We start from the raw sequence: 10,861 nt of genomic DNA, 5'->3' as shown, positions 1-10,861 counted from the left end.
TTTTTTTTTTTTTTTTTTTTTTTTTTGAGACAGAGTCTTACTCTGTTGCCCAGGCTGGAATACGGTGATGTGATCTTGGCTCATTGCAACCTCCGCCTCCCAGGTTTAAGAGATTCTCCTGCCTCAGCCTCCTGAGTAGCTGGGATTACAGGTATGCACCACCATGCCTGCCCAATTTTTGTATTTTTGGTAGAAATGGGGTTTCACCATGTTGGTCAGGGTGGTCTTGAACTCCTGACCTCATGATCCGCCCGCTTCAGCCTCCCAAAGTGCTGGGATTACGGGCACGAGCCACTGCACCTGTCCATAAAGGATGTTTTAAGCATTATTATTAGAAGCATTTTTAGATGATGCCCTAAGCCAGGATTTGAGGCCTGGAAAAGGTCGCCAGCACTATGTGTAGTCAGTTTCTTTTCCCCTCATAGTCAAGCGCTTTTTTCTGATTCCAAAGGTAATATTTGATTATTTTAGAAAATTTAGAAGATACAAATAAGTGATAAAAAAAACAAAAACTTTCTAAACCTCCCCCGTAGGTAAGTATTGATAGTATTTAGGTATATATTTTTTCAGGTTTATATATTTATGTATGTATAGCATTGTTTGCTTTAGTTAGATGTTTACTGTTTTACAAATTGTTTAAATGGAACACATTTTGAGCCTTTTCCTGAGTTAATCCTGTGTTTCATTGTGCAAGGCTTGGTATTTCATGGTGTGGATGTGTTGTTGCTGCTCTTGAGGCACCTGTGATTCTGGACACTTAGGGGTGTGTGTGTGAGTGAGTGTGTGTGTGTGTGTGTGTGTGTGTGTGGTATTATAAAGACATCCAGGGGTATGCTTTTTGGTTCATTCATAATCATTTCCTTATGATTAATTTCTGGAAATGAACTTGCTGGATCAAAGTAAATGTAAACTTACCCTATTAGCTTTTCATAAAAGTTGTAATGATTTATATCATCAGGGTGTAGTTCCTCATGTCCTAAGTAGGAACGGGGCATTATCTTCATTTAAAATTTTTGCTCATTTAGTTCAGAAGAAAACAGCATTTCTGGGCATTTTTAAAAGCAGGTTTACTACCTTTTGTGAATTGCCACCTGTGTACTTTTGCTAATTTTTTTTTTCCTCTTTTTAACATTTTTTTACAGACAGTGTCTTGCTCTGTCACCCAGGCTAGAGTGCAGTGGTGTGATCATAGCTCACTGCAGCCAGGAATTCCTGGGCTCAAGCAATCCTCCCACCTTAGCCTCCTGAGTAGCTGGGACTACAGGTGCACACCACCACACCCAGCCCATTTTAAAATTTTCTGTGGAGACGGGGTTTCACTATGTTGTCCAGGCTGGTCTTGAACTCCTGGTCTCAAGTGATCCTCTCACCTCAGCCTCCCAGAGTACTGGGATCACAGGCCTGCGCCACTGTGCCTGCTGCTGGCTGATTTTTCAGTGGCGCCTTTTACTGGTTTGTAAGAGTACATAAATAACTCTGCCAGTCATTTATGTTGCTGTTTTTGGCTTGTTTTGAATTTGACCTGCGGGATTTTTATTTTTATAGGTAAGTTAAAAATTATGAAGTAGCTGGGTCTGTGCTGTTACTAGGTCTGTTGTTGATGGAATATTTTCTCCATAGCCAAGTTACATGAGTTGTCACCTGTGTTTTTTCTGGGTCTTTAACTGTTTTTTTTTTTTTTTTTTTGAGACGGAGTTTCACTCTTGTTACCCAGGCTGGAGTGCAATGGCGTGATCTCGGCTCACCGCAACCTCCGCCTCCCGGGTTCAGGCAATTCTCCTGCCTCAACCTCCTGAGTCGCTGGGATTACAGGCACGTGCCACCATGCCCAGCTAATTTTTTGTATTTTTAGTAGAGACGGGGTTTCACCATGTTGACCAGGATGGTCTCGATCTCTTGACCTCGTGATCCACCCGCCTCGGCCTCCCAAAGTGCTGGGATTACAGGCTTGAGCCACCGCGCCCGGCTAACTGTTTTTTAAAAAAGAGTTAAGGCTGGATGTGGCGACTCACGCCGGTAATCCCAGCACTTTGGGAGGCCGAGGCGGGTGGATCACAAGGTTAGGAGATTGAGACCATTCTGGCTAACATGATGAAACCCTGTTTCTACTAAAAATACAAAAATTAGCTGGGTGTTGTGGCACACACCAGTAGTCCAGCTTACTCGGGAGGCTGAGGCAGGAGAATCGTTTGATCCCAGGGAGGCAGAGGTTGCAGTGAGCCAAGGTTGTGCCACTGCACTTCAGCCTGGGCAACAGAGTGAGACTCCATCTCAAACAAAACAAAACAAAACAAAAAAATTAATTCTCTGGAGTTCATTTTGGCGACTGGTGTGAAGCAGTTCTCTAACTTCACAGCTGAGGCATTTGGTCAGGGAGGGCATTCGCAGGTTCTTCTTTAGGAAGGTCGCCCTGGCAAAGATGAGTAGGGTGGATGGGAGTTGGGGAGAATTGAGGGAGATGAGTGAGGAGAATGTTGGGTCTACAGGAGGTCCCCCAGGGAACTGAGATATGCGGAGGGTGCCCTAGACCAGGAGTCCAGTGGTCCCTGTTAGGGGGCAAGCAGAGGAGACTCCTTGTCTTTCAGGACAGGGACGGGCACGCACTGGGGTCTGTTGAGCGTGATGTCAGGGCTCCAAGAACTAAGAGTGTGTCCCGCAGCTTAGCATGAAGATGACCACTGGTTCCCTGAACATCCACAGTGATTTTAGTCACAGAGATGACTAAATGCTGGTCCCATCTTCAAGACTGTCCATCTGCCTGGTAGTAATTAGGAGAGAACGAGTGATGTGCCGTGTCCATGTGAGAGATGTGGCAGCCTTGTGCTGTCGTACTCACCGGAGAGGGAGTCTCCCAGAGAAGTCGGAGCATTCCCAGGAGGGATCCCAGGGCTGGCAGAGCTTAGGCTGAGGGCCACAAGCATGAGGGATGAGGCGTGGAGGTCGGGAGGGCCGACTGGGAGTGCCGGGCGCCATGTGGAGAGGTCTGGAGGGCCGACTGTTAGTGCCGGGCACCATGTGTGGGGAGGTCGGGAGGGCTGTGAGTGCCCGGCGCCATGGGGGAGGTCGGGAGGGCCGACTGGGAGTGCCAGGCGCCATGTGGGGATGTCCGGAAGGCTGTGAGTGCCGGGTGCAAGGTGGAGAAGTCGCGGGCTGACTGTGAGTGCCTGGTGCCATGTGGGGAGGCATTGCTTTGTCTGTGGGAAGCAAAGTGGCCAGACTGCAGAGTCTTAAACTGTGTGGCGTTGGGGTGGCACCAGTGTCTGACCGTGGAGCATGTTATGAATAGGGTTTTTCCTTAAGAAGGGTAACGTTAAGTTTTCAGCAATGTATCTGGCAGTGGGATTGAGGAGTGAAGGGGGCAGTTGTAGTTCTGTAATTTTTCCTGCTTTTGTATTGAAATTTATAAAGACAGCACAGTCGTCCCTTGCTATCCATGGGGGAAGGGCTCCAGGACCCCCTCAGGTACCAAAATTGGTGAATACTCAAGTACCCAATATAAAATGGTGTAGTGTCTGCATATAACCTACACACATCCTCCTGGATGCTTTAAATCATGTCTAGATTAAACTCCCTAATGCAATGTAAATGCCGTGTAAATAGTCATTATTGTTTAGGGTGTAATGACAAGGAAAAGGTCTGTACCTGTTTAATACAGACACGATTTTCTTTGAATATTTTCGATTCGGCGTTGGTTGGATCCATTGTTGCAGAACCCACAGATAGGGAGGGCTGGCTGCACTCCTATTTTCTGTGCTCATGCGTTTCTCAACTTACGTTTTACAGCTGCAGTACGGAGACAGCAAAGACAACCCTCTCAAGTACTGGCTTTATAAAGGAGAAGGTGAGAGGAGACATAGGAAACCAAGAGAGCCAGATCGAGACAAGAAACACCGGGAAAACAGCACAAGGGAAAGAAGAGAGAAATATTCAAAAGAGAAAAGTAGTGCATTCCCTGACAAAGAAGGAGAAGAAAGACGTAAAGAAAAGCGACACAAAGAAGGTCTTCATTTGGATGAGGAGAGGCACCGAAGCCACATGGATAGAAAAGAGAGATTGGTGAAAGAAGAGCACAAGAAAAGAGAATCCAAGGTACCCCTTCCGATGCTTCGTTGCCTTAACCGCCGCCCTGAGGTTAGCGCTCTCAGAGGATCGTAACTGTGTCCTGTTGTCAGACGAGATTGAGATTTGTGGCCTAGTAGTATTAGTTTAGGAAAAGCATGACTCAAGTCTTTATCATATGGTTAGACAGATTACTGATCTCCTAAGAAATGTGATGTCAAATATTTTGATTATATTGTGAACTTACTTTTAACAGATATTTGGAAATCTATCATAAAATTTTGAAATTTGGCTGAGTGTGGTGGCTCACACCTGTAATCCCAGCACTTTGGGAGGCGGGCGGATCATCTAATGTCAGGTGTTGGAGACCAGCCTGACCAACATGGTGAAACCCTGTCTCTACTAAAACTACAAAAATTAGTCTGGGATGGTGGCGTGTGCATATAATCCCAGCTACCCAGGAGGCTGAGGCAGGAGAATTGCTGGAACCTGGGAGGCAGAGGTTGTAGTGAGCCGAGATCGCGCCACTGCACTCCAGCCTGGGTGACAAAAAACTGTCTCAAAAAAAAAAATTGAAATTTAACATTAAAAAGGAAGCTGATATATTTTAAAGTGGAAATTAAGTGAAGAATTCAGCAAACATTTCAATCAGAATTGATGTAAGTTTGCAAAAAAGCAAAACAAAACAACAAAACCAGTAAAAGCATTGATTGCAGAGGATTTAATTCCCTCCCAGGTCTGTTGATTTCATCCCTGTACTTAGAATTTTCCTCCATGTGGTCTAGCATCTTTTGTTCTCATGAGTGTGCTTTTTGCTGCTCTGTTTTTACAGAATCTGAAGCTAATATGATTTTATTCTCCTATTTCTTGGTGATGTTTCCTTTAAGGTGGTAGTTGTTGTAGTGAAACGAGCATAGAAAGTTAACACCGAGACAAAAGTATGCCAAATGGCAGTGTTTTTATTGCCGGCGGCCATGGAGGAGTCGAGTTTTTCCAACCTGAAGCCCCGAAAGGAGGGGTTAAGACCTTTTATATGAATAAAACCACCTCGGGAGTGAGGGTAAGGGGCAGGGGTGGGGGTGAGGGGCTTTAGACGAGGGCTAGTGGATTCTGCAAATCACCTCCCGGGCGGAGATGAAGGTGAGGGGCTCTGGACACTCTGAGGGCCAGGGGACTTTTGACATTCTGATTGTTACTTAAGTGGTTTACAGAAGTTAAGATTAGCATTTGTTTACACATTGTCTGGGTAGGGTGAAAATTACAGTCCTTAATTAACTTATTCACATTTGGGTTATAGAGAGCAGTTTCAACAGCAAGCCGAGGTATGGTTGAGGTATGCAGTTTCATGGGGCTTTTACCATGTTACAGTAGTGAAATCTTTGCAAGGGTCAGGTAATATCTGAGGCTAGGGGAGAGTCAAGCCTTCAGGGACGAGGCTGGAGGCCTCCCCAGAAGCCTGGGACTCAGATCTGATACGAATTGACACAGCTGAGGACATGGACGTATTGCTGGTGGCCACTGCAGTGTTTAGGACTCAAAAGCCAGTGGGTTAAAACTGGGAGCACTGAGGCCAAGAAGCAGTCATGTTAAGAGCAGAAGCTGCCTGGCTCCCAGCTGTCATGGCTGCTACTGGCGCTGTCCTGCATGGAGTCTCAGTCCTTGAAACTACCTTGCCTTTGCCCTGGGGCCTTCTCTCGCTGAGACCCCACTGTCTCCTGCAACCGGCTGCGTTTATATCAGAGTGTTGGTCATGCTTCTTAGCAGGTTTGCGACAGTGCCAGTTCTGTTCCACATGTGTCGAAAGCCTGTGAACTCTCCTCTAGTCAACCACATGGAAGATTAGATGAGGTGGTCACTGAGAGAGAAGCACCTCCTGGAGGACAGATACTCATTCTTTTTGTGTTTAAGTCTCTTTCCCTAGATTAGAACTTCATCGTCCTCCCCAATGTTGTATTATGAACATTTTGAAACATACAGCAGTCAACATAATTTCCAGTGAACACTCCTGTACCCACAGCTTAGATTCCACCACTCACCTTTTATTGAATGTGACTGTTCTCCATTCACTAGATCAAGTTTAATTACCGAAGTGACTTGCTTAGGTTACATTTGCTTACTTACACCCAGAAATGCCTTTCTGGACATAGATTTGGCTTTTATTAAAGGTGGATGTGAAAAATTGTCCATGAAGAACATTATTCTGCATCTTTGTAAAATCACTACCTTCATATTAGTCCCAGAAGAAAGATTATTCAGATGACTGACATTTTCTTTTTAAGACAAGTTGTTCCTATCTGGGTGGCTACTGTATGGTGAGCACAGTTCTAGTGTTAAGGATACAGCTGTGAACAAAACAAAAATTACTGTTCTTATGGTGCTTACGTTGTGTTGAAGAAGCCATAGAATAAAGAACTTCCAAAAACACCAAAAAAAAATTAAATATTAGATAGGCGTGTTGGCTCATACCTGTAGTCCCAGCTACTCAGGAGGCTGAGGTGGGACGATCTCTTCAGCCCAGGAGTTCAACACCAGCCTGGGCCATATAGTGAGACCCCATCTCCATCAAAATTAAAAAAAAAATTAGACAGACGGTGGCACATGCCTGTATTCCCAGCTATTACCGAGGCTGAGGTGGGAGGATCACTTGAGCTGTGGAGGTCAAGGCTGCAGTGAGCTGTGATCGTTTCACTGCAGTCCAACCTGGGTGATAGAGTAAGACCTTGTCTTAAAAGAAAAAATAAAAGAGTCCTGGCGCGGTGGCTCACACCTGTAATCCCAGCACTTTGGGAGGCTGAGGTGGGCGGATCACTTGAGACCAGGAGTTTGAGACCAGCCTGGCAAACATAGTGAAACCCTATCTCTTATTTTTAAAAAGTAGAAAAACGGTGGCTCATGGCTGTAATCCCAGCCTTTAAGAGGCAAAGGCAGGTGGATCACGAGGTCATGAGATTGAGACCATCCTGGCCAACATGGTGAAACCCGGTCTCCACTACAAATACAAAAATTAGCTGGGTATGATGGCGCACACCTGTAGTTCCAGCTACTCCGGAGGCTGAGGCAGGAAAATTGCTTGAACCTGGGAGGCAGAGGTTGCAGTGAGCTGAGATTGTGCCACTGCACTCCAGCGTGGGGGACAGAATGAACCTTCATCTCAAAAAAAAAAAAGAAATGAACAGATAAATGATACAATGTCAGGAATGGTGATCAAGCATTGTATAGTTAAAGTTTTCCTTTGCATTGACTTGTAGAAATTCAAAACTTTTGAGTACTTTTGGTAGTCAAAATTAGTATCACCTTTTAGATATCCAACTGAGTACTCTGTTAAGGTACTACTTGATGTAATTATCCTGTGGTTACCATAAAGTGCAAGGGGCACTGTTAATAATTATGCCAGGAGGTTGGGCATAGTGGTTTACGCCTGTAATCCCAGCACTTTGGGGGCTGAGGTGGGCAGGTCACGAGGTCAGGAGTTCGAGACCAGCCTGGCCAGTATGGTGAAACCCTGTCTTTACTAAAAAAACAAAAACTAGCTGGGCATGCTGGTGGGCACCTGTAATCCCAGCTACTCGGGAGGCTCAGGCATAATTGCCTGAAGCTGGGAGGCAGAGGTTGCAGTGAGCTGAAGATCATGCCATTGCATTCCAGCCTGGGTGACAGAGCAGGACTTTGACTCAAAAGAAAAGAAAAAAATTATGCCAGGACAGCAGATATAACTGGGACTGTTCCCAGGGTTGGATGTTCTCTGTGATTATCTCTCACTTTCTCTGTATGATTTTTTTTTTCTTTTTCTTTTTGAAGACTAAGTCTCACCATATCACCCAGGCCGGAGGGCAGTGGTGCGATCTTGGCTGACTGCAACCTCCACCTCCTGGATTCAAGTGATTCTCCTGCCTTAGCTTCCTGAGTAGCTGGAATTATGGGCGTGTGCCACCAAGCCTGGATAATTTTTAATTTTTATTTTTAGTAGAGATAGGGTTTCGCTATGTTGGACATGCTGGCCTTGAGCTCCTGATGTCAGGTGATCTGCCTGCCTCAGTCTCCCAAAGTGCTGGGATTACAGGCATAAGCCACAGCGCCCAGCCTTTATATGATTTTTGGCCCATGATTTAAATCAGAATTATGTAACTGTTATTGTAAGCTTCCTCCAGTTATCAACTAGAGATAGAAAGGGTATGAGTAAGTATAATAAATACATGACATGTTCTTCTAAGCGCCCTGACCAGTGACTTCTATAATAGAAGAATCCAGTGACCTCCTCTCTTTGTTATCCTATCAGCTATACTTTTATCTTTTTAAAAAACATGTTTTTTAGAGATGGGTTCTTGTTGTGTTGCCTAGGCTGGTCTTGAACTCCTGGCCTCAAGCGATCCTCTTACCTCAGCCTGCCAAACGGATGGGATTAGGATGTGACCCTCCATGCCCACCATACTTTTATCCTTTTGAAGATTGGATCATCTCCTTTCTGTTTCTGGAAGCAGTGGCTTCAAATATCACTTGTAAATATCTGTTTCCCACCCAGGACTCTCCTATCCAGAGTGTTAGTCCTGAGGGAATGTGTGATGAGGCCACAGGAATTTGACAACACCGTGCTGAGGTTTGTCTCAGCTCTGCCGTTTGGGTGAGCAGCGTGTTACCAGCCTCCCTGTGTTGTCGGTGATGAGAGAATCACAGAATGCTCCTCCTGGCCCCACGTGCAGCCTGACTGGCTGCTGTCACCACAGCCAGGGTCCCCCATGCTGTGTACGGCTTGCCCACCACCCAGGTCTAATTCTTAGCATTAACTTGATTACTTTTTTTCTCTTCCTTCTTTATATCTGGTTAGTCAGTAAATCATAATGTTTCCTATCCAGCACTAATGATTTTATTTTTTCCTCATTCCAATTTATTTTATGGACCACAACACATTGTTCTGTTAAACATTATACTTTTTTTCTAATTAATTTTGTAAATTTTTTTTTTTTTTAAGATAGAGTCTTACTCTGTTGCCCAGGCAGGAGTGCAGCAGTGTGATCGTGACTCACTGCAACCTCTGCCTCCTGCGTGCAAGTAGTTCTCCTGCCTCAGCCTCCTGAGTAGCTGGGACTACAGGCGTGCACCACCACCACGCCCGGCTAATTTTTGTATTTTTAGTAGAATGGAGTTTCACCGTCCTGGCCAGGCTTGTCTCAAACTCCTGACCTCAAGCAGTTCGCCCGCCTTGGCCTCCCACAATGCTGGGATTACAGTTGTGAGCCACTGTACTTGGCCTTGGAAAGATGTTTAAATATAGGGAAATATAAAAAATAAGACAAAAATTACACATGATCCCAGACTAAGATAATTTATTTTTGTGTATTTATATTCTAGCCATCATTTTTTCTGTGTGTAAATAAACTTTGTACAAATGTAGAATTGGAATTATGCTGAAATTTTCTCTCTGTTCTGGAAATACTTTTCAGTGCGGGGATATGTAGTGGCCGTCTGGTTTTCCACCATGTGGTCATAACCTTCCTTTACTTAGGAGCATCCTGATGCTAACATTTAGGTTAAATGTTAACATCTTAAAAAATTATGAATTACTCTGTTGAACAGGTTGAAAATTGAGATATATCTCATTGTTGTCTAAGAATAATTTCAGTGTTTTTTACACCTGCAGGAATACGATAAGAATAATATATATATATATTTGAGACAGAGTGTTGCTCTTCACCCAGGCTGGAGTGTGGTAGCTTGAACACGGCTCACTGAAGCCTTCACCTCCACGGCTCACGTGATCATCCTGCTTGAGCCGCCTGAGTAGTTAAGACCATAGGTGTGCACCATCATGCCTGGCAAACTTTTTAAAAACAATTTTTTATAGAGATGAAGTCTCACTGTGTTGCCCATGCTGGTCTTGAACTCCTTGGCTCAAGTAATCCTCCTGCCTCAGCCTCCCAAAGTGCTGGGATTACAGGCATGAGCCACTGTGCCTGGCCAGAATGGTTTCGTAGAAGTAGAATTGATAGCTCGGAGAAGCATTTGAACATTGTGAACCCTTTTTAATGGCCTCCAATGCAGGTTGCATCCTTCCCTCTGGACTGATCTCTTAGATGGTTGTTCAGCTCCATTGTTCTTCTGCTCTGTGCTTCTTATGATTGCTCCCAGGCCTGGAATCTTCTCCCTCCAGAGGTGGACTTTCCCCACCACCCCCAGGCATCTTCACCTGGGGGAACGAATGGGTCCCGACATGCTGCACTTTACACTGAGAGCTCATTCAACTCTGTGTGTCTCTTCAAATGAGGCACCTGCATATATTGATTTACAGTCTAACACTTTTAATTTTATTTTCAAAATTCACTTGTTAGAAAAAAATTTTTTTTCTGTGGGTACATGAATCTGTGAAATAGCTGTGTTTTATATGTTTGAAAGTTTATCATTTTAAGCTGTGTAAGGAACTAGTCAGATGTATCTGTAAATAATGTGTTGCTTTTGTGAAATGAATGACTAATTCCTTGGGTAATATATAATCACCTTTTTATATATACTTTTATCCATTTTCTTTACATTTAATTATCTAATTTACTAAAAATTGTTGGTAAAAATAGTTACTTTAAAGATACTTGTGTAGATGCTATTGTTAAATTTTGAATCCATGCTTATTTTATGGGGTTTATTAATTATGCTTACTTCATTCCAATATGGTAATAAATGGTTATGGAATTATTCTTTTGTTTGATAGAACGGTGAACACAGAAATCGAGGTGCAAGCTCAAAAAGAGATGGGACCAGCAGCCAGTAAGGATTGCGTGCCCTGTGGTCGAGCTTTACGTGTGCCGCTCGTGGA

General features: G+C 44.3%; 1 protein-coding gene across 5 annotated transcripts in view; it reads left to right on the top strand.

The window, feature by feature from the left end:
* WDR60 (WD repeat domain 60) overlaps positions 1 to 10,861 on the top strand; it is a 92,031-nt gene that overhangs the window by 19,276 nt on the left and 61,894 nt on the right. For all 5 annotated transcript variants that reach the window (XM_032244858.1, XM_032244859.1, XM_032244860.1 and 2 more), the window contains exons 6-7: positions 3,784 to 4,089; positions 10,757 to 10,812. In XM_032244858.1, the coding sequence (XP_032100749.1) occupies positions 3,784 to 4,089; positions 10,757 to 10,812 (362 nt within the window). The remainder of the gene's footprint in view (positions 1 to 3,783; positions 4,090 to 10,756; positions 10,813 to 10,861) is intronic.

This window comes from Sapajus apella, unplaced genomic scaffold (assembly GCF_009761245.1).
Source record: "Sapajus apella isolate SASKATOON/1434 unplaced genomic scaffold, GSC_monkey_1.0 scaffold56, whole genome shotgun sequence".
In the NCBI taxonomy this organism is placed as follows: domain Eukaryota; kingdom Metazoa; phylum Chordata; class Mammalia; order Primates; family Cebidae; genus Sapajus; species Sapajus apella.
The sequence above is the reverse complement of the archived record's forward strand: the minus strand, read 5'-3'. Positions and strand labels throughout refer to the sequence as shown.